At 44.7% G+C, this 23,983-nt stretch overlaps 1 protein-coding gene across 10 annotated transcripts in view; it reads right to left on the reverse strand.

Moving 5' to 3' along the window:
- SRPK2 (SRSF protein kinase 2) overlaps window positions 1-23,983 on the reverse strand; it is a 271,418-nt gene that overhangs the window by 13,910 nt on the left and 233,525 nt on the right. For 5 of the 10 annotated variants that reach the window (XM_021719445.1, XM_008071760.2, XM_021719437.1 and 2 more), the window contains 8 exons: window positions 20,003-20,168; window positions 18,880-18,905; window positions 16,827-17,073; window positions 15,745-16,227; window positions 7,830-7,930; window positions 7,617-7,724; window positions 1,872-1,941; window positions 1,154-1,246 (listed from right to left, as the gene is read on the reverse strand). In XM_021719445.1, the coding sequence (XP_021575120.1) occupies window positions 1,154-1,246; window positions 1,872-1,941; window positions 7,617-7,724; window positions 7,830-7,930; window positions 15,745-16,227; window positions 16,827-17,073; window positions 18,880-18,905; window positions 20,003-20,168 (1,294 nt within the window). Of the gene's footprint in view, window positions 1-692; window positions 786-1,153; window positions 1,247-1,871; window positions 1,942-7,616; window positions 7,725-7,829; window positions 7,931-15,744; window positions 16,228-16,826; window positions 17,074-18,879; window positions 18,906-20,002; window positions 20,169-23,983 lie in introns of all 10 variants that reach the window. The other 5 variants (XM_021719443.1, XM_021719439.1, XM_021719442.1 and 2 more) reach the window with 4 other exon arrangements.

Genomic DNA, 23,983 nt, shown 5'->3' on the forward strand with positions numbered 1-23,983 from the left:
AAAAAAAAAAAAAAAAAAAAAAAAAAAAAAAGAATACAGGGAGGATTCTTTTTTAAAAACTTTGGGGCTTTTGGGTGTTTTTAAAAATTGGTCGTCAACTGGGAGCTACACTGGGCAAAGAAACAGTTGTTCAGAGTCATGCCAAGTGAAGATAGGTGAGAACTACAACATCAAAATAAATCACCTATAATACAGTGTGACATAACACAGTGGAAAAATAGGATCTGATTTATAAGAATGTGATGTATACAGGATTTCACAAGTCTACATAAATAACTCAGCAGACAAAAGGACTCCATGGACATTCCTGAAGTCCAGCTCTAGGCAACCTCTGTTCCATCAGAGATGGTCCCTGAACATAGAAAACGGAAAGGCAAATCCAGCTGGCTATTTAAAGTCACTCAAACTTTTTTTTTACAAAAAAACAAATACCTGTACTCCAAGTATAGATTGGTACTTGGAGTAAGAGGAGAGAGAGGTGGAGGAGAAAGACAATTTTAGGAAAGTTGTTCTCTTACAAAATTCTTACTGCACAGATATGAGATGGGTCAGGTTTACTCCTTGAGTTTTCTTCAGCAGAATTCCCTAGATGTGAAAGTCCAGCTCTTTCTCCACTGCCCAAACATGAATGCACCATTTCTCCATTTGGGAGAAAATGATGCTGAAAATTAGTGTGGCATAAATACCATTACCTTTTCTGGTGAAAAACTCCTTGGAATATTTCCCCAACATAGCGTATTTTCGAGGGACATTCCCCAGCAGTTCAATGATCAATGCTATGTGATCTGCATTGGGAAACATTGCCAGCAAAACAGAAACACACGACAGTTTAATCAGTACACTGCATGCAGACACTACCACCGCCCGCGCAGACAGAAACAGAGCACAACCTGTTGATCGAAAGTACAGGCTTTCCTCTAGTGACTGGATTCGGGATCCAGAGCTGGAGGGCGCCAAGAAGTGGCCAGTGGCCAGGGCAACCGCAGCACAGGCCAAATGCGGTCTTCCCCAATTCTTAAATTAGCACAGGAATTCTGCTGTGTTGCTTTTTGAATTTAGGAGAAATGCCTTCGTCATCATTAATGTTACAATCAGCAGCGGCTATTCCATTTCTGTCTGCATCATGGCGCTTTTCAAAAAGAAGAGGTACTACCTCTGCGATTGAAGAATTCCCGAGAATATTTTCCAGATAGAGCAAAGTGCCTTGGGATACTGCCTAGAAGCTCTATGATGTGGGCTATGTGGTCTATGGAGGAGAGAAAAAAAGGAGATGGGAATGGGAGGGGCAAGGGAAGGATGGGATAAAAGAGGAAAAAATCGAAATTAGTAAAAAATCAGAAATAGATTCAAATCAACAATGTCTGCAGCACATCCATGTAGAGGCTTCTGGGACTAGCAGGCCTCAGGCACCATCGGGGGCATTAACAGTGGCTGAGGCCAGCTCAACCCAGGCCGCCCCAGCATTGCAAGCAAATAAGCATGGAGATGGTCAGGTAACAGCTGGAATTCAAGTCAGAATTCCTGGGTTTTCAACTCAGCTCCCAATCAGGACAGAGAAAACCCTCCTCCACGGGGAGGCTTCAGGTCTGCACAGCTTGCCCCCTCCTGGCCAACTGGGCTCCCTCCCTGCACAAGGCCAGGGAGAGTTGCTGGTGTAGATCCCTGAGGGCTCCCTGGAGTGCCGCCTGTGCCAGGCAGGCTCTGCCCATTCACTGAGGCTGAGGGGGCGTCAGACTCAAAGGAAAGGCGTCTCAATTTGATGTCTGAAAACCAAAACATGGCTCTATTTCAGAACAAACATATAACACTGCCCGGAAGCACAGGACTGGCAGGAGTCCCAGCCTGAGAAGTTCCAAGGCTGCCACACTTACCTTCATCTCTGGAATAGTCTTCCCCAGAATGCGGCTCAAACAAATAATCACCTGTGGCCAGCTCAAATGCCTAGGATACAACAGATGACATGCTCAGACTTCACAGTGGCCCGCAAGCCAACAACTTTTTCTCCTTATAGAGGAGATCACCATTTTATGAGGATCTGAATCAAATAAAAAAATCTCCTAAAAGTGCTCAACACCATATTTTTTCTTTCTTCCAAAAAGTTCTAAAAAGTTTCAGGAAAATTTTTACAGCTCTCTTAATGAAAGACTTAAGGGCTATATATTCTCTTCATTTTGTAGGAAGCAAACCCAAAGCATCAGTGACTCGGCCACCGTGTATGCAGGCCTGGCCCGAGCCCATACACACTCCACAAGAGGCAGAACGAGGTTCACGCCAGGCCTCAGCCAGGTCTGCGGACTCCAGCACCTGCCTCCTCCACCACCACGCTAGCCTTGGCCTCCAAGCAGCAGGCGCTGCTGCTTCCTGTCATAAAGACCTTCATGGTTGGGCTCAGTGGCTCAGCCTGTAATCCCGCGCTTTGGGAGGCTGAGGTGAGTGGATTGCCTGAGCCCGCGGGTTCGAGACCTGCCTGGGCAACGTGGTGAGACCTCGTCTCTACAATAAATCAAAAAAATTAGCCGGGCGTGGTAGTTCCAGCTACTTGGAAGGCTGAGGCGGAAGGATCGCCGGAACTCAGCAGGTCCAGGCTGCAGTAGCCAGGAGCGTGCCACTGCACTCCAGTCTGGGCGACAGAGTGAGACTCCAACTCAAAAAACAACAAAACAAAAGACCTCCATGTAGTTATCAAGGGCTATTTTCAGCAGCTCATCATGTACTTTCATTTCATTCATTTCTGACTCAACCAAAGGAAAATCAAGAAACAAAAAAGACCCTCTTCCTCCGTGCCTAGGGCCAGATGAAGCTGGTGGCCCCGCAGACCCTCCTGAGGATGTCCAGGAAGGTAGGCTTCCTGGATCACCATCAACTGAATCTCAGCACACCAGTGTATGGGAAAGGCCATTTGTTTCCATTTCTCTTGCACGCAAAAAAAGCTCAGGACCATGAGTTTAAGTTGGTAACAATATACAAAGACAGCAACTGCTATTGCTCTGCTGATTAGATACCATGTTTTAAAAATTAGGAAAAAAAGAAAGAATAAGCTCCATCCTACTTCTGTCTCTCCCATAGTCACTTCTATTCTGAATGGCATCCTGCTGTTCTGAAAAAAGCTCAGCGGCCTGGACCCCACCCACCTTCGCTGACACCCATGGCCCTGCGCCTGCCCTCCCCCCCTTCCTGCCCCAAGAGTCAGCACAGGGGAGTCTGCTGCATCAACCTACCTTCTCTTTGTCTCAATGAACACAGAGTACTGGGAAGGGGCCTCAAGGGCAGACTCTCCTGCCTGGTGAGGGGCTGTCTCCACAGCACAGTCTTAGTAAGCCAAGAGTAGGTGTGGTCAGCCTGGACCATATCTTTTCACCTTTTATTTTTTTTTTGAGTTGGAGTTTCACTCTGTCACCCAGACTTAAGTGCAGTGGCCAGGAGAGGCCACCACAGCCTCGACCTGCTGGGCTCAGGCGATCCTCCCACATCAGCCTTCCAAGTAGCTGGAACTACAGTCGCGCGCTACCACGCCCAGCTGATTTTTTGATTTATTGTAGAGATGAGGTCTTGCCAAGTTGCCCAGGCTGGTCTCGAACCCGTGGGCTCAGGCAATCCGCTCACCTCGGCCTCCCAAAGCGTGGGATTACAGGCTGAGCCACTGAGTCCGGCTCACCTTTTTCTTTTTAAAGAAAAGACTGCACCAGTTGAGGGAGGTTAAGCAGGATGACATGACTGCTGCCAGTTGCCCCTGCGATGTGCACTAGAGTTCATGAACTCTCATGTGACTCTGTCCTATTTTTTTGGTTCTATCACCAAACTTAGTACCCAAAATTAGCAGCACAGGATTTTAGAGCTGAAAGAGCTCTTAGCACCTATTTGGGGCAGCCCTGCAATGGCGCTGATTCCAGGCTCTCTTTCCACGGACCTCTCACCTCATCTGCCATTAGGGGATACACCAGAGGGTCCATGCCTCTCCACACAGCAGTCTCGACATTCAGAGCGACCATCACAAGTCCACCGATTCTTTTAACCTTTCTTTTTTATGCATAGCTAAGGCAGGGACTCGGTTTTTGATATGGAAAAACTTTCAATGAAATTATCATCTGGTATTGCCTGCCCTGAACCAAGCATAGGTTGGCACAGGACACAGGACACAAACTGCCAATTCTCAGCACAGGGGAGCAGGCGGTCCCAGGCTGTGGTGCACGAAGGAAGCAGAGAACCCTCATGTGGGTCCTCTTCTCCCCACCCAACAGCAAAAACAGCCAGGCCAATCCCAGGTTAGGGCAGAAAAACCTAACACTGGCCCCAATTCCAAGTGGAGTGACTGATTACACAATCAGTGGCCGGAAAACGCCATCTAGCCTGGGAAACAGTTAATTCAGTACCTTCCAAGTCAGGCAATAAATGTGGAAATCCAAATAGGGGAAAGCAGACCTGGGAAGGCAGCTGGATGAAATTCCCATGCGAGCTCCAGCTGCTCCCTAACCTCTGCCGTGAGTCCTGTCCTAGCTCTCTTAATTTTCAAAAATATTTCAATCTGATTGTATATATTTCTTTCTTTCCTTGTCTAGAGATAGGATTTCACTGTGTTGCCCAGGCTGGACTCGAACTCCTGGGTTCAAGTGATCCTCCCAAGTAGCTGGAACTATAGGTGTGCACCACTGCACCCAGGTTTGCACATATTTCTTACTGTCTAACACCAAAATACATCAGCTAAGTGCTACTTTAAAAAAAAGATCACTTTGATGAGCACCATGTACTTGCAAGGAAACACAGGAGCCTCTCAATGAAGTGATCTTTTTTAAAGGCAGAGGAGCGATGGAGGGGGCCATGTAATGTTATCTAGCCTTGGTTCTTTGGAGAGTGACTAGATTCTCTTAACAAATATGACATGCACAACAGGGTGATGAAAAAAATGTGCCTTGTACTTTACAAAATGCTTTTATGCTGACATGAAAGACTGTTTTATGAAAGATTGTTTCCTTCTACTCAGTAAGTTACTCACAATATAACCTTTATTATTATTTATTTTTAATTCTTGGGGACTTTGGGTTCTTCCTTCTGCACTGGCCCAGTCCCCTCAAAGTACTTTCCCCAGGACCAACCTCTGTTCCTGGATTCTTGGAAGACCAGATGCCTCTCTCCTAAAACACCTTCCTATGCCAAAGTATCCTATTCTGAATAAATGAGGTCACCTATTTGTTCTGTGATGTGGCCAGTGCTGTAGAAGTTTGGTAAAGTTTGTCAGAGTAGCTCTTCTTGTTTCTATAGCACTAACCAGGACTCAACAAGGAGTCCATAAAAAGTCCTATTTGGGGACTGTGATACATAAATGCAAAGAAACCAACACCACACAGAAAGTTTGGATCACACACACTTACACCTGGAAGGGCCCCGAAGCTCAGGAAAAAGAACACAGATCAGACAAGTGACTCTGGCAGCTGCCGGGCCTCGTCCCATGGTACCTCCCAGCTGCAGCCTAGCACCCTCCCTCCCGGCAGCAGCAAGGGCACGGCCAGCAGTCAGCAGCTCTCATGCCCAGCAGAGCATCTGTGAGATCTGTTGCTATTTGTGAAACTCTAAGGACTACAGGCTTCACCACCGAGAATGATCGGTAGCTTATGACAGCTTGGTATTATGAGGTCAAATGTAATAAACTGTCATCTTTTTAAACCTCAACAAAAGGGTGGATGCGAAGGAGCACTGCTTCCTCTTCCAGGTTCTCTAGGAAGAATAAAAGGGACCTCTCAGCCGTGACCTTGGGGATGCAGGTGGCGGGGAATGAAGGCTTGCCTCCTGCCTAAAAAATCTCCCTTATAACAGCCAACAAAAAAACCTCATAAGCAGCCTAGTGGCACTGAGGGAGCTTGTGTTTACTTCCTGGGAAAGGGGACAGGTGAAAGGAGACAGAGTGTTTTTCCATGGCAGGCTGTACTGGTGTTTATGCCACTATTCAAAGCAACAGCACTTCAAGAAGCTGGCGGGACAAGGAGACTGTGTGGAGGGACAAATCCTTAACAAAGGGAAGGCAGGACAGATACTTGGACTAAAACTGTGCTGACAGCCCCGCTGTTATCCCACTACAGCTGGACTTTGTCCTGTTTTTCTGGTTCTATCACCAAATTTGATACCCCAAATTAGCAGCACAGGATTTCAGAGCTGAAAGAACTCTTAGCACCTATTCAGGGCAACCCTGATGCCGGCAACTAGTGCAGCTCAACCTAACACACCCTGCGATAGCCCTCGTCTCAGGCTCCCTTCCCATGGACCTCTCATCTCATCTGCCACAGGGGGACACGCTGGAGGGTCCATGCCTCTCTACACAACAGCCTCTACACACAGAGCAACCATCACAAGTCCGCCGATTCTTTTAACCATTCTTTTCTATACATGGCTAAGGCAGGGACTCAGTTTTTGATCTGGAAAAACTTAACTTTTAATAATTTTAAAATTATTATCTGGTATCGTGCATAAGAGCAACGAGAGAATAGAAAGCCCCGTGTATCAGACCTACGTGGCCACATCTGTTGCTTGTGATCACACTAACTTGAAAAACACAAAACACCCTTTTACTCCTATCATTTGGCACTGCCTACTTAAGACAAGGCTTTTACTTTAGCATTAGATGACATAAAATACAGTAAATTTAAAAGCACTGTTAATTAATCTTTGAATAACATAAAATTAACATATGTATTCCATATTACTTTTTTCAGTGAGAAGACAAAGACTTACACACAAGCCCTTTCACTTAAATATCAGAGGAGAATCTGGATAAACAATAATATGAAACAGGAAAAGCATGAAATTTCGCAGTAAGCAGTTCACCCCTTTCCAGCGTGGGAATGACCCACTGAAAGAAAGGTGCTGAACTGGCCGGAAACAGGGCCAAGAAAGAGGACCGGAAACAGCTCAAGGACATGGGACAATTTGTGCCCACCAGTTCACAGTTCAGAGTCATGAACGAAAGAGGCACTGGTGGGGCTGGGGTGAGCTTAGATACAACTCAACTGTGATGCACAAAACCAGAAGCAGAAACAGGCATGGGACATGGGTGAGGGCAAGGCACTGGACGTCCTGAAGAAGATATCACCACATTCTCTCGGGGCACAAACTCAGTCAGAGGGAGTATGCATGCAGTCTCAGAAGTGAACAGATAGCCTAGAATAGTAAGCTGAAGGATCCCTGCTTCTCTGGTGACCTGGCACAGGCCACTTGGAAGGGCTCCAACCTCTCAGCCTCAGACAGCTACTCAACTTCCTCCACAACGTCAGAGAAGGGAGGAGGCTCTATACAACCTGCACACTTCAGGAACCAAAAGGAACTACATGAAGTCACCTATCTCTACAACTGAGTCTGATTCTTGGGCTGTGGGCTGCGAAGGCCCTTAAGAAGAGACCGTCTCTCACAAGACCAAAACAAACCAAAACAAAAGCCCAGGGCATGCCTGAGGAGAATCCTTCTGATTCCTAAGCCACCTAAGGTAGCAACCTTCTCCTCACTCAGCCCACAGTGGATGATCCTCTCAGTCAGAAAAACAGATCACATGCTCTGGAGAGACTCAGCCCCATCACGAGCATTAAAAGGATGGGCCAGTTCACACAGAAGAAGATGGCCGAAGCTGCTCTTACCATACATGCCGTACTCCAAATGTCAGCAGGTGTGCTGTAACCTGCTCCTATCAAAACCTCTATGGATCTGTACTGCCGTGTCTGGATGTCTTCTGTGAAGTGCTTATGCTGGAAGGGAACACACTGCATTACCACGGAGGAACACAGACATTAAAAAGTGTCTTTTCTCACAGAATCAAGACCAGAATGCTTTAGAAAGAAAGCTGTACTTACCACCCAACACGCATTTCCCAGGTCAGCAATCTTTACTCTAATTTTGTCTGCATTCCGCGGATCCAGGGGATTCACCAACAAGTCGGCAGCCCGGGTTTTTGCTGGCATGAGCAAACAGCAAAACAGTTAGTGACTGGGATGGGGTAAGCCCATGTGAGCATGGTGTGTGCCAAGGTCAATGTATCCTTTCCTAAAAAGTGGTGGGATGGTCATCCAGGCCTGGAATACTGCAAAGCAAACTCAATAGAATTACAATTCTCAGTCTCCATCCCTGGCAAATATTCCCCCAAAGATAGCAAACTGGGCTGCCCAGAGGACCCCGCCAACCTGTCTCACCCTTTCTCCTTCTATTCCTGATTCCTTCACCTCTAAGTCAGTCCCAGAGCAAGCCTGCCTTGCTGTGTGCCCCGCCTGTGCCTATGGTTGCTCTTCATGTCCAGTCTGTTCCCTCAAGGGCCAGCTCGACCTCACTGGTGCATGATGACAAGGAACACAGGCGGGGGACCAAGGTAGTGGGTGGCCAATCACCTCCCAGAGACACGTAGTTCCCCCAACACCACAGGACTACAGGGCCCCTGGCACCCACATATAGCTCCCACTGTTTGGCTGAGCACATGTGGACCTAGAAGGGTAGATGATGGTTGATTAACAAACACAGATTAACAGCGGGACTAATCCATTCTGGTTGCATTTTAGACAAGGAAGACTCCAGAGAGAGGTCTCCCAAGATGGACTGGGCTGTAAGGCAATCTCTGAGGCCATTCACAAACTTGTTGCACTCAGGCCATTCTCAATTCCAGGGCGACCCCAAGAGCTTCTCAGAGAAGTCTGGACCATGCCTATATCAAGGATAGCCAACCAAGGGGCAAGTGTCAAAGAAAAATAACTTGGTGAGGCCCAGAGAAAAAATCCTCAAGTCAGCATTTTCATCACCAAAACTTAAACTAGCCTACAATCTCAGATTTCTGGTAAAGACAAAATGTAAACCATGGCTTTTATTTTTTTGAGAAGTAATTCTGAAATGGTATTTATAAACTAAATGGAAAAGTTGCTCAATGCAGAACATTAAACACCCGCCTCAGAGAGCCCTTCTGATCACTCCAAGGTGGGCATTGATAGCATGAACTAAGCCTGTTTAGGGTACATGAAACCACGTAAGTGCAGGCCTCAAAGAGGTGCCCACCCTTCAGCACGTCCACACAGGCAGGAAGGCCTCTCTGTGGATGTCAACAGGGCAACAAGCAAAGCAGGCCCTGAGGGCAAAAGGCGCCCACAGAGTTCCCAAGGAGGGCTCCAGAGCGTGCCAGGAGAATTCTGGCGCATGTCTTAAGCCCCAAGACCTGTTCCTTGGGTTTGCGGATCAACCTAGACCAGTCAGGCCCAGATGTTCCTGTTCCCTATGCCTCCTTACAAGGGTGCTGACCCATGGTGGGGCCTAAGGGGAGGTCCAAAGACGAGCCCTACCTCTCAAACCACTCAGGTCCCAGGTCTAACAGGGAAATAGAATAAAGCTGTGTGCGATATACTGCATCCCCGAACCACAGAAAGATGTGAGTTTGTTTTTTCTATGAGAATTGGTAACTAACTGCAAGTTGGCTATTATCTAAGTTGTTCTCAAGTGGAAGGAGGTGATTTGGAATCGCCACCCACTCTGACTTGTTTTTAAAAACCCTCCCAGGAACTGCTTAATTCAATTAAGCTAAAAGAAATAGACTTGTGCAAAGACACATCATCACACATTTAAATACAGTTTTTTTTGTATTTAATTTTCATCATTTATGTTCACTAAACAAAATCTCTTTGGTGGCATGCTGTTATCCTCCTGGTTCAGGTTTGTAAACAGTTACCCAGGTGGCAATGTATTCTAAATGATACTAGGTAATTTATCTCAATAATTTAATCACATAAGAACACAACGAGAGGGAAGAGATTCTGCTTTCCTGACGTTCTTTTCTCAGTGAGATCATTCTTGCACACAGGTACCTGATGGTGCATTTTTTAAAAAGCCCATTTAGACATGGAGTCGCTCATGCTTGCTGCGTGACCATTTCAAATCTGCTCTGTTCCTCTTCTAATCGCCACCCCGATTGCCAAACCTGTCCCAGCCTTTCCTTCTCATGGATAATGGTGACACAAAGGACAAGCTGCAGCTGCCTTCTCTTCGAAAGTGAAGAACCTGCGAGTGTGCTCTGCTTCTACCCAGAAGGGAAGAAGTGGGAAGACCATATCAGGAAGGGCTGGGCCCTTAAATCACTTTCTGACAAAGCCGTCTCTGGATGACACTGTGGTCATTCATTCCACATGACATTATCCTAGACACTAGTAAGATGGCAGGCAGCGAAGCCTTGGCATGAGGAACAGCTGCCATCACATGCACAAGGCATAGGGGTAGGCACACAATGATTTGTCTCGTAAACATCCTGACAAGGCAGGCACGAGTACACCCTCCACGTGGAGCAGGTTGAGCACTGGTCCCAAGGAGGGGCAGAGCTAGGAGATGGGATACTAACAGTCACCTGACCCACTCGTGCAACAAGTATCTACTGGGTCTCTTCTATGTGCCGAGCACTGTCTTGGTACCCGGAACACAGCACAAGTTAGGAAACTCAGCCATTGGCTGGAAAGATGGCCAATAGGGTAAATACACGAATAATTTACACACAATGTCAGGTAGCTATACAGGCTATGAAAAAACAAAAGCAAAGAAGGAGATGGACAAAAAAAAAATCTCTTTAGAGTCAGGTACAGTGGCTCACACCTATAATTCCAACAACCCCAGAGCACCTGCAGAGGCTGAGGTGGAAGGATCACTTGAAGCCAGTAGTTCAAGATAAGCCTGGGCAATATAACAAGACCCCATCTGTCAAAAAAAAAATTTTTTTTTTTTTTTTTGAGTTGGAGTCTCACTCTGTCACCCAGACTGGAGTGCAGTGACCGCTCCTGGCCACCACAGCCTCGACTAGCTGGGCTCCAGCGATCCTTCTGCCTCAGCTTTCCAAGTAGCTGGAACTACAGGTGCATGCTACCACACCCAGCTAATTTTTGATTTATTGTAGAGATGAGGTCTCGCCAAGTTGCCCAGGCGGGTCTCAAACCCACAGGCTCAGGCAATCCACTCACCTCAGCCTCCCAAAGGTGCGGGATTACAGGCTGAGTCACTGAGCCCGGCTCAAAAAATTTTTTAAAAAAATTAGCTGGGCATGATGGCATATGCCTGTAGTCCTGGCTACTTGGGAGGCTGAGGTGGGAGGGTCACGTGAGCCCAGGAAATGTAGGTTGTAGTGAGCTATGGTTGCACCACTGCACTCCAGCCTGGGCAAAGGAGCAAGTCAGTATCTTTAAAATAAAATAAAGTAAAATAAAAAGATCTCTCTGGGTTGCTACACAGAGACTGAAGAGCAAGAGGTGAATGAGATGTGTATGGCGGCTGTGTTACAGCAGCCTACGCAAGCACTGATCACGAAGTGGGTCCCCACCAGGCAACACTGAAAGGGTTCTAGACATACCCTGCAGATTAGACAAAGACCAGCCTGCTCCAAGGCCTCTGTCCTTCAGAGGTGATGAACCAAAATACGTGCTAAGGCCCTAACAGCTAATAATCAAAGAGGAACCCTGCCTCCTCTTCTCAACCTTCAAAGGTTGCCAAATTCCTCTAGAAAAAAAGTCTACGTCAAGTACCCTGACAGTGAAGTACCCTCAAAGCTGGTCCTGGGTTTCTTCTTATTCCCCATTGTATACACACTGCTCTGATGATGAGGATCCCCATAAACTCTCCAAGAAGACTGTTCCTCTTGCCTCATGGTCATGTAGCACCTGGTAGCCAGCCACAAGCCTCTAGGCCATACCCTTCCAGGTAGGGAGCAAACATCACCTCCCAGCGGGAAGGTTGCCATGCTTATCATATGACCATGCTGGGAACCAAACAAGACCCCAAACAAATGACTGGATATGGAAATCCTGTCCCCGGTATACCCCAGAATGTAACAACATTAACAAGGCTTGCTTGGTAAGAGGCTGGGGTCAATGGGGGGGGCTCCTGTTTCCTAATGCAGCAGGTGTTAAGGATGGCATTTTGTTAGAATAAAATTCTAATTATAAATGGAAACAGGTAGGGGAAAGGGAATATAACCAGATCTCACTCATTTGTTTGTTTGTTATTCAATAAGTATTTATCTGAGAACTGAGTTAGACGGTAAGGATACAAAGATAAAAATATACTGCACTCTCGGCTAGGTGTGGTAGCTCACACCTGTAATCTCAGAACTTTGGGAAGCAGAGGTGAGAGGATGGCCTGAGCCCAGGGGTTTGAGACCAGTCGGGGCAACTTGGCAAGACCTCATCTCTATAATAAATTTAAAACTTAGCCGGGCGTGATGGGGCATGCCTGTGGTTCCAGTGACTTGGAAAGCTGAAGCAGAAGGACCACTTGGGCCCAGCAGGCCTAATCGAGGACACAATGGTCATGATCGTGCCACTGCACTCCAGCCAGGGCAACAGAGTGAGACTACGACTCAAAAACAAAAGCAAAAAACCCAACATACTGCAATTTCCAAGAGTTCACATGCTAATGATGGATAACGGAAATGAACAACGACCACACAACTGAGAAGAGTCTGACCATCAGGAAAAAGAGAAGAAAGAGAACTGAGCCTGGGAACCTGGGAAGCCCTCAGTGAAGAGGCAGCAAATGTGTCTGATCACAGCCTAGCTCAGGAAAAAGAAAGAAAGAAAATCTGAGGACAACTGAGGAACTCTGAATATGGAATAAACAATAGATATTTTAAAATTATGAACATTCTTACATGTGATAATGGTATTATTGTTATGATGAAGAAGGTCTTCAATTCATCTCTCAGGAGATGGATGCTTGAGTATGTAGGAGTGAGGCATCCTAAAACCAGAGAAACATACATAACATGGCAAAATGTTAACTCTTGAATCCATGTGGAGAATATATCTGTTTAGTGTACTGTTCTTTCAGCAACAACAGGAAAACCACAGAGATGCTCAAATCATTCCTCCCTGCACTCCCTGGATGGTGCAGGTGACGCAGGGACACACCCTCCCCCTTGGGGACCATGGCCATCGAGTGCGGGGCTGACAACTACGAGCCAGCACACACTGACCTGCCCAGCACCGAGCAGTAGCGGGGAAGAGCAAGTGCAAGGCAGGTGGGATGAAAGCTGGAGGGAACACGAAGTCCAGAGAACAGAAGGGAGAAGGACCAGGGTGAGCAGCGACCAGGTTCAATTCCAGCCAAGGCAGGCAGGAACCCGACTCAGGAGGTAAACCCAGCAAGATGGGGTGATGGGACAAGTGTTGGATGGAAGAGCAAAAGGGAGCCATCGTGATGGCCAGGCTTCTCATTGGAGCAACAGGAGACAGTGGCGACAAGGCTGGGGAATACAGCACACTGGGCAGGCTGGCAGGGAGGCCGCACTCCAGTCTGGAGTCCCTGTGACATGGGGACGGAGCTGTAGAGCCTCGCTGAATGAATGAGCCTCAATCACAGGAATGCCGAGCAAAGAAAAGACTCCTTGGCCAGGAAGTGCTCTCCTTGGATTCTGACTTGCTTCCTCATCTCCTGCAGGTCTCAGACCAGATGTCACCTGCTTTATGAGGCTCACTCACTTTCTGGAGAAGAAAAGAAGTGGTCCCACCCCACATCAGGCTTTGTTTTCCTCCACAGCAGCTCACGCCTCAGGAGTTGGCTCTCAAAGCTGCCAGCCCTGTACACGCAAGCACACTGGGGCTCTGTCGACTGGTCACCTTCAGTCCCACCACAGGGCCTGGCCACTGCTGGGACACAATCATTGCTGAACAAGTGAATATGGATTTGGTCATCAATGCCACTGAAGGTCATGGAAATCAAAGGCAGGCTCAGGTCAGGTAGGGAAAGGCAGTGAAGAGAGAAACGGGCTGCGAACAGACATCAGAGTGACACCAACATTCAGGAGCCCACAAAACACTAGACTCACCACTGGCCTGGGCCTCAGATGTGACACATGTAACAAGCAGCAACCATGCTCCCTTGTAAGGTCTGTGCTGTCTAGGGCCACTTACATTCACTGAGAAGTTTTTCCTATGTTATTATTTTTACATGTTATTTATCTACCTATAGTATTTACCTGTTTTATTTAATTCATTGCTAATAACAACCCTCAAGATAGCCATCTCTTCCCTTTAACAGAGAAGTACACTGAGGCTCAGGAAGGTTAAGAAACCAAAGTCCCATTAAGCCATTAAGTTTTGAGTTGGGATTTAATCATTCGTATCTGCAGGGGGCTTGTTTCTAGGACTTCCCAAGAATACCAAAATCCACAGATATTCAGGGACCTGATATAAAATGGCACAGTATTTTCATATAACCTACACACATCCCTCCATACTTAAATCATCTCTCGATTATTCATGATACCTAATACAGTGCAAACACTGCATAGCTGTTGTTTTGTATTGCTTAGGGAATAATAACAAGGAGGGAAAGTCTGTAATATTCAAAACAGATGCAGATTTTTTGTTCCCATGAATATTTTCAATCTAAATTGATTGAATCCACAGATGTGAAACCCACAGACATGGAGCTGACTGTATTTAAAGCCACTGCCTCTAGCTGCTACTTGCAAAATAAGTATCAATTTTAAAAGTACTTTGTAAATTACTTTGTATTGAATCAGTAATATAGTATAAACTGAGTCACAAACAGCAACAGTTAAGTCTGGAAAAGGTGATTTCACTACTGCACCGCCCTTTCCTACTGCACCGCCCTTTCCTTAACAATCCTTGTGAAACCATGGACAAGAGCCTTAAACACTCCCTAAAGGGGAACAGGAGCTGACCACAGTCAGTCGAGTCAGGAAAACACAACCATAGGGTGATTCGTTCTAGCTAGTGAGAACAAAGTTGGCTCACTCGCCAGCCTGCTGGGACAAACGTCTTGGGCAGTGTGCAGGGCTGGCTCATCCCTTACTTGCCATGTGTTGAAACAGTCTTGTCAGTAGAGGGAGCAGAGGAGGTTTCTGAGCTTCTCCACTGTGGGCCAAAGCGGAAACCAACTGTGCCGCCCAGTTTTCACTTACTACAGTCTCTTAGCACTCACTCCCAAAACAAGAGTTTGGAATAAGTCAGGGCATTCTTAGGTAGACAAGAACACAAGATCCAATCTATAATCTGTCATCATATTTAAACCTATGCCACTTCTTCTAAAATTACAATTCTGGGCCAACCTAACCCCTATAGTGAGGAACTATCAAAAGAAAATATGACACTTGTTTTTCAAAAGAGTCAAAGAACAGACATGTGTTTTCTCGAATAGAAGCAAAACAAAAACTAAGTATAATGATATCAGATGGAAGAGGTATCGATACAAAATATAAACTACAAGTTGCTAAAATAGAAAGGTTTTTGTAAATGTTTGATGTCACTGACTAAATAATGAGAAAGGGTCAGAAATGAGATTTGATATGCAGAGAGCAAGAGAGAGCCTAGCAGCACATATTTTTATTTTTATTTTTTATTTTTTTTGAGTTGGAGTCTCACTCTGTCACCCAGACCGGAGTGCAGTGGCCGCTCCCAGCCACCGCAGCCTCGACCTGCTGTGCTCCGGCGACCTCGACTTGCTGGGCTCCTTCTGCCTCAGCCTTCCAAGTAGCTGGAACTACAGGCACGCGCTACCATGCCCGGCTAATTTTTTGATTTACTGCAGAGATGAGGTCTCACCAAGTTGAGGTCTCAGGCAACAAAACATATTTTTAAATCCTATGACTTATTCCTGAGTACAAAAGTAATCAAATGAAAACGAAGAGCACACACATACATGGCTTTGTCAGCTCCAGCCAATTCCTTTCATGGTAGTTGTCAAAGGCATGACCCTGAGGCCTCTGAAAGCAGAAATTTGATGGGAAGGGACACTTACTTTTTGGCAAATCCCCGGTACTGGAGGCTGAGACCGTCCTGCTTCTGTCGTGGGATGGACTGCTTTCCTCCTGCTCGGTAAGTGGCGATCCCTCAGAAAGCACAGAGCTGCAGGCCACAGGTTCTAAGGACCCAGAGAACAGTGAAGGGGAAAACTCTGGAAACGGTGACTCGGGAATTTTATGTCGTCCATTTGGCAATTCACCATTGAATTGTTCATAGGAGCTGCTATATGTGTAATCACTTTCTGCATTTGGCTCGTCGAGGTTATATTCCTCGGGATTTGGGCAGTCGTCTTCATCATCCTCTTCCTCATCCAGCTGCTGTTCCAGTAAGAATGGGCCGTTCTCAATATGGCCATTGGTTTTGGGTGATTCTATCCAGGTAGGGTCTATGCTCGCAAGTTCCTGCTCCACATCATCTTCATCTTTCTCAACGTTTTCTTTCTCAGCGTCTTCTTTCTCTTCCTGGTCCTCAGCTTCACCTGAAAAAGTTGATGGGTTAAGAAGGAGATCTTGTTACTCTCTTTAATACAGTGGCACCAGGTACTTACCCCCTTCTACATGATACATTTTGAATGTGCTTAATTTATGTACCACACAGTAAAATGCCTCTTGGCTTTCAAAGTAAAAGTTTTAGGCTTTCTAAATCTCCTTTTTCACCTATTTAATAATTGGCCAACTCTTATTAGAAAAAGTTAGCTTCTGGGGAAAATAACTATTTATAAACAGAGCTGCACTTCCATTTCTACCCTCTGCAATCTTCAGAAAAGGGTTTGTAGTGCATTATGATTAGATAAAAAGTTAGTTACAAAATAAAGCAGGGTCCATTGCAGCATAATAAAGACATGCTGCTTCTCAGACATTTTGCATTTAAAAAAAACTATTCTGAAATGTTAACATATTTCTGGCACACACAGCCCAAATGCACCAGGCTGTTTCCCACAATCCCAATAGGGAGTGGGAGAGAATCAGCCTTGACATCTGAAGCAACAGCACAAAGTCAGCCCCAGCGGCAACCAGTCAGGTTCCTGTTAATGGAGCTCCCGAGATCCCATGCACCCCAGTTCCCAGCTCCACTGACCATTGTCCTTCGCAGTCTCTGCTTCAGCTGCCTCCTCCAATCCCGCTGTTTTTAGTTTCATCTCTAGGCAGTATTCACCATCCTGCTCATTAGAAGGCGCAGCTGAGGTGATGTTTTCTTCTATTATTTTCCTTTCAGCTTCTCGCTCCAATTCTTCTATCTCCTGCAGGCGTTTCTCCAATAATTCAGCCTGCCTCTTCTGTTTCTTTTTCAGTTTTTTCTTTTTGTTTTTAGATATTTTTCCTATCTGTAACGTGTTTAAAAAAAAAAACAAAAAAAAAAACCACAGGTCAGTTGGCTTCTTTTTAAAGCACCATGTGATGGTACACAACTGCTAGCAGTATGGCAAATACCAATAAGATCTTCTTTTTCACGCTGTGCTCAACTAAAAATCACAAGCCCAGACATGAGACCCACCTTGTGCTTAGGGTTATGATAAAGCCAAAAAAAGGGAAAACAGTGCCAGCTAATATCACATGCTGGGCCTACTACCAGGTCTTGTCCCAGATGTATAAAACTTAAATCCAGTAAGTATTCACCATTTTCACTCTAAGAGAATTGAATATTCTTTTTTTTTTTTTTTCCTGGAGACAGAGACTCACTGTGTCACCCAGGCTGGAGTGCAGTGGCACAACCATGGCTCACCGCATCCTTGACCACCTGGGTTCAGGCGATCCCTCCACCTCAGCCTCTCAAGTAGCTGGAACTACAGGTGCATGCCACCATGCCTTGCTGACTTTTTTTTTTTTGAGTTGGAGTCTCACTCTGGTGCCTAGACTGAAGTGCAGTGGCCGCTCCCGGCCACCACAGCCTCAACCTGCTGGGCTCCGGCGATCCTTCCGCCTCAGCCTTCCAAGTAGCCGGAATTACAGGCATGCGCTACCACGCCCGGCTGATTTTTTTATTTCTTGTAGAGATGAGGTCTCGCCGCCCAGGCGGGTATCGAACCCACGGGCTCAGGCAATCCACTCACCTCAGCCTCCCAAAGGCGCGGGATTACAGGCTGAGCCACCAAGCCCGGCTCTGACTTTTTATTTTTGCAGAGACGCAGTCTCACCATGTTGCCCAGGCTGGTCTCAAACTCCTAGGCTCAAGCAATTCTCCTGCCTCAGTCTCTAAAAGTGCTGGGCTTACAGGCGTGAGCCTGCAAACATGTGCCTGGCCTGAGAACGGAATATTCTGAAATACTCTTGGCCTTAAACAAGAAGCTCCTCTTGCAAGTTTTATTTGCTGCTGCCTATATACAAAGTAGCATCATCTCATCTCTTCAGTGTCAAAAAAGAAATGTTTGCCAAAGCAGGTGTATGTCACTGTTGGTCAACAGCTCTGCTGGGGTTTAGGTCTCATAGCGAGCTGTCAACAGCAGCCAAGACAACATGAATCGTACGAAATGCGCACATGAAGTAAAGGAGAAAAGAAAAAGTCATAGTTTTCATCTGCCTCCAATCATGGCCATCTGACTTGGAAAACAGGGCAATGAGAATCTCTAATCTTTCAAATAATCAGTAAACAAAACATAGGCAGCTCAAGGCAAAACTGTGGGAATGCCCTGGGCTCTTCAGTAGGCCAGGAAGTCTAATTATTACAGCTTCCCCTTGTTCTAGAACTTCCATTCCAAACTGAGGGCTATTGCACTGGATATAGTGTTTTGATAAGACCACAAAATTAGACCATACTCTTTCATATTTAACAACTGGCTGGAAAAAAATTTAGAATAATAGCTTTAGAAAAACAGGTAACTTAGTAGCTAATCAGAAATATGCAAAGTGGTTTTGGAATAGTCACACTTCAACTCAATCTTTATCGCCTCCTATGTCCCCAGATTTGGCCAAAAAACACACAGCAAAGATGGCACTTGGAAGAGCTTTCACTTCTCCACCTCCGCAGAAATCGCTTCAACTTAACAGCCCAGGCAGTCCAACATGTCTAAGGACACACAGCATGTCTACCATTTAAGTAAATTTACATTACAACAACTGTTATAATTTGAAAAGCTCAGTAATGGACAGTCCCTTTTAACAAGGTGAATATAAATATATGTATAAGTACTTACAGGTTTTTGCTGTGGAGCCGTACTCACTAAAACAAAACAAAACAAAATAGACATTTAGAGAAAAACAGGCACACATTTTTATGTGGATAATTTGAGTTGCAAAATGAAATAATTACTGTTTTTTATTGGCCCATCAACTTCAAAAACTGTTAATAATCAGAGCTTTTTAATCATAGGGACCTAGTTTATCGAACTCAAATAAGTAACCAACTCCTAAAAGATATAGAAGTTGTTCATACTGAACCATTTCTCAAAAATTAAATACCGATATATCTCAAAAGCAGCCCATCCAAAAGCACTGAATGATAAGAAAATGAAAAATAGTTCACAAATGAACAATTTAGATGAGATGACATCTAGATTTGAAATCTATTTGGCAAGCTTTATTTATACAACTAAACTAGATCAAGTACTGCAGGAAGTATGCAGCAAGTATTCCAGATGTCATGATGGGAGCCCTGTCAGGTCAAAAGCTTGACAGACTGGTTCTATGCACTAAATAACACCTGATGGTAGTGAGCGAGAAGCAGAGAGCCCGGCTGTACTAGAAGCCTCAGCCCTTAGTATGTTCACTTGCCTGACAACACAGGCAGGCCAGAAGCGTGAAAGCACAGCCCACACCTCACTGCAAAACCACAGAAATAAAGATACTCCGGCACTTCAGTCACTTGGTCTTCTGTCCCCACTCTTAGGTCTTTTGTAACTAATTCCAAATCTGTTGATTACACTCAGCTATGCTGACTGAAGAACAGGAATTATTCTAACACAACTGAAGCTAGAAAAAAAATTCTGATGACGAAAGGTTAGCTAGAAGAAACCTGTTCCTATATCCTCCTCTGCAGAAAAGTAGGCAAAAAGAGAAAATGCTCAAATGTAGATGAAGCAGCAGCTCAGAATATAAATGGCCTTTCAAGTGAGGACAAAGACAAATAATTCAAATATTAAAAAATAATTTGATTGAGGTATCTTCCTTCTCAAGAAAAGGGTGCAGTTATTTCCAGCAACTAACCTTTTACAAAAAATTCCTAGTATGTACACATTTGACTCGACTGCTTTCAACGTGCAACTCTGCAGGCCACAATGCCCTGCGCAGACCAAAACGGGGCTGCCTGAGCTCCCTCACCTGCAGACCCTGAAGGAGGAGGAGCCCCTGCCTTCTGCCACTCCGTGGCCTCAGCTGCCATTCTTCGCACATATGCGTCGTCCACACACATCAAGATGTTTTCTGGCTTTATGTCAGTGTGAATGATCTTGCACTTACTGTGTAAATAATCTAACCCTTGAAGGACCTGGACACAGTAAAATCAAGGGAGGATACGAGTTATTAATACCTCGTTATTTAACTTTTCTTTTAACTGCAAAACAGGTAATACAATCACATGGTACGAAATTCAATAGATACAAAAAGATGTTTAGTAAAAGTCTCACCCCGCCCCCTGTCCCCGTCCCGTCCCCCCATGGAATCCAGCTCTCCATTCTACAGGGAACCAATCTGCATCATTCCAGAAATAACTTATGCTCATGGAAGCAAATGCATCTAGATACAGCTAACCCTTGAGCCACACAAGTTTGAACGTCAGGCTCCACTGTATATGCCAATTTACTTCCACCTCTGCCACCCTGAGACAAGACCAAGCCCTTAGCCTCTTCATTGTGAAGACGATGAGGATGAGGACCTTTATGATGATCCACTTTCACTTAATGAATAGCAAATATATTTTATCTTTCTTAATAAGATCTTCTTTTCTCTAGCTTGCTTTATTGTAAGAATACAGCATACAATACATGGAACATACAAAATATGTGTTAATCGACTGCTTATGATATCAGTGAGGCTTCTAGTCAACAGTTTTTGGAGAGTCAAAAGTTATACACCAATTTCCAACTTCACAGGGGGTCAGTGCCCTTGACCCTTGCATTGTTCAAGGGTCAACATATGTACTTCTTCAATAACAACTTTATTCAAACAAAATTCACATATCATACAATTCACCCTTTTATGTGTATAACTCAGTGGTTTTTAGATGTGCAGCCATCAAACCACTATTTAATTTAGAACATTTTCATTGCCCCAAAAACAGGCAGCATATTCATTAGTATTCACTTCCCATCTCCCCCCAGCGCCTCCAGGCATAAGCAACTAATCAACTTGCTGATTCTGGACATTTTCTATAAATGGAATCATATAAAGTCTCTTTTGTCACTTCTGCATCTGTGTAGCATGTATCTGTACTTCATTTCTTTTTTTTGAGTTGGAGTCTCACTCTGTCGCCCACACTGGAGTGTAGTGGCCGCTCCCGGCCACCACAGCCTCGACCTGCTGGGCTCCGGCGATCCTTCCACCTTAGCCTTCCAAGTAGCTAGAACTACAGGTGCACACTACCACACCCGGCTAACTTTTTGATTTATTGTAGAGATGAGATCTCGCCAAGTTGCCCAGGTGGGTCTCGAACCCACAGGCCTCGAACCCGCGGGCTCAGGCAATCCACTCACCTCAGCCTCCCAAAGTGCGGAATTATAGGCTGAGCCACTGAACCCGGCTTCATTTCTTTTTATTGCCAAATAATATTGTACTGTATGGCTACATGACATTTTGTTTATGCATTCATTTGATGGACATTGGAGTGCTACTACTTTGAGGCTATTATAAATAATACTGCTATGCACATTCACATATAAATTTCTGTGTAAACATAAATGTTTCTCTTTTTCTTGGGTATATACTTATACCTATATACCTGAGATTGCTGGGTCATATGGCAATTCTATATTTAGCCTTTTGATCAACTGCCAAATTGTTTTTTACAGCGGATGCATCGTTTTACATTCCTGTCAACAATGTATGAGAACTCCAATTTCTTCATCCAGAACACTTTTTTTTTTTTTTTTTTTTTTTGCCACCCTGGTGGATATGAAGTGGCATTTCATTCTAGTTTTGATCTTCATGTCCCTGATGGCTAGCGATATGCATACATTTTTATGTGTATATTTTTTAATTTGGAAAAAGGAAGATTTAATTTAAATAAAAAGATAACAACCCTGTATCTAGACAACACTATAGCATTGTACTAAAATAAAACACTAAACCAAAATAATTCACATGCTTAGTATACTAAAATAAACTAACAAAAACATACAGAATGCCAGTGACCTAAATGCAAGGCCTATCTTTTCTTGAAATTTCTTCCACTAGAGGATAATTTTTTCCAATATTTCCATAAACAAAATTTATTTTTACAATACAGATCATGTCCCCATACATCAGAAATTCCAAAAATTCATCAACAAATATTAGCATCAATAATCAAACATTAAGTCATATAGGCATTTTGTCCACAAGGGCAGAAAGTGTAAAAAAGACAATCAGAAGATATGTAACATCATCCAACATTGGAAAATTCCCAGGAGAAAAACAGTTTCTGTCTACCTTAAGTACTGGCTAACAACCTTCAAGAATGACACATAGGATTATGAAGTGAGAGGGAACAGAGATTAGAGAAGGAAAATGAAAACAGGAAAACCTGTCTCTTAAACAGAACCAAAACCTCTGCAATCATTTAAAATAACATTTCCTTCATACTTTTACACAATTTCCTTGAATGAGCATCAGCTGAGCTCCTATTGCAGGCCACACACCAGTCTAGGTTTTTGATATATAGCAATATGCAAAGTTCTCTGCCTTCAATGTGCTTTCAGTCCTTGTGTCCTCACAGAGCTAATTCATGATGGGGAAAGGTGTGGGAGAATGGATCAAAAAGAAACCAGGATGAGGCATGGGCACAGCAAATTACGACTGAATGATATGGTGATGAGTTCCTAATAAGTGCAAGCAAACTACATAAAACTAGGATAGGCAAAGACTTGAGGCCTTGGAATACTGTTTTAGATAATACTGCCATTGGAATATGTTTAAGTTATAATTAAAATGTCAAGGGACCAACAGTAAGAAATATATCACTATGTATTTCCACAAAGAATAAAGTCATACTCCTGAAGGGAACACCATCCAGTGGGCCCATATATGTTACTTACTGACATTCATGCATCAGCCTCGAGTCAACTGAATAATGTGTAGAGTTTTTATATCTGAACGACATAGATTCTGACAAATACAAGAAATTAATGGATAGGCAATGATGATGTCCAGCCTATAGAGGTAAATAAAACAAGGCTTGAAATTGTATTTCAGTTACCAAAAACTAACTCAAAGCAAAAATATCAGTATCTTTTCTTTCCTAAAATATCTTCTGACCATCTTCTCATGCACAAGAATTGGCCCTTTCTTTCCATCTTAGCTTCTTTCACAGTTCAAAGGTTATTTCACTGTGTGGGAGATAATAGTGGAAGTGACTCAGTATGCAAATATGTTCACATGAGTTCCCAATAACAATGTTGCACTCAAAACAAGAGGTGCTCTCAGGAAAATGTTAAGATTCTAGATTTTATTTTATTTTATTTTGAGTTGGAGTCTCACTCTGTTACCCAGACTGGAGTGCAGTGGCCGCTCCCAGCCACCACAGCCTCGACCTGCTGGGCTCCGGTGATCCTTCTGCCAAAGCCTTCCGAGTAGCTAGAATTACAGGCATGCGCTACCACACCCGGCTGATGTTTTGATTTATTGTAGATATGAGGTCTCACCAAGTTGCCCAGGCAGGTCTCGAACCCGTAGGCTCAGGCAATTCACTCACCTCAGCCTCCCAAGGCGTGGGATTACAGGTTGAGCCACCAAGCCCGGCTAAGATTCCAGATTTTAAAATACTGCCTATTGCACACAACTTTCCTTAAGAAACATTGGCTGGCCCTGTGCGGTGGCTCACACCTGTAATTTCAGCACTTTGGGAGGCCAAGGTGAGAGGACTGTCTGAGTCCATCATGAGTTCGAGACCAGCCTGGGCAACTTGGCAAGACCTCATCTCTACAATAAAATCAAAAAATTAGCCAGGCGTGATGGTGCATGCCTGTAGTTCCAGCTACTTGGAAGACTAAGGCAGAAGGATTGCCTGAGCCCAGCAGGTCAAGGCTGCAGTGACCGTGAGCATGCCACTGCACTTTAGACTGCACTACAGAGTGAGACCTCAACTCAAAAAAAAAAAAAAAAAAAAAA

Source organism: Carlito syrichta, unplaced genomic scaffold (genome assembly GCF_000164805.1).
Source record: "Carlito syrichta isolate Samal-C Ts95f unplaced genomic scaffold, Tarsius_syrichta-2.0.1 Scaffold314713, whole genome shotgun sequence".
Lineage (NCBI taxonomy): Eukaryota > Metazoa > Chordata > Mammalia > Primates > Tarsiidae > Carlito > Carlito syrichta.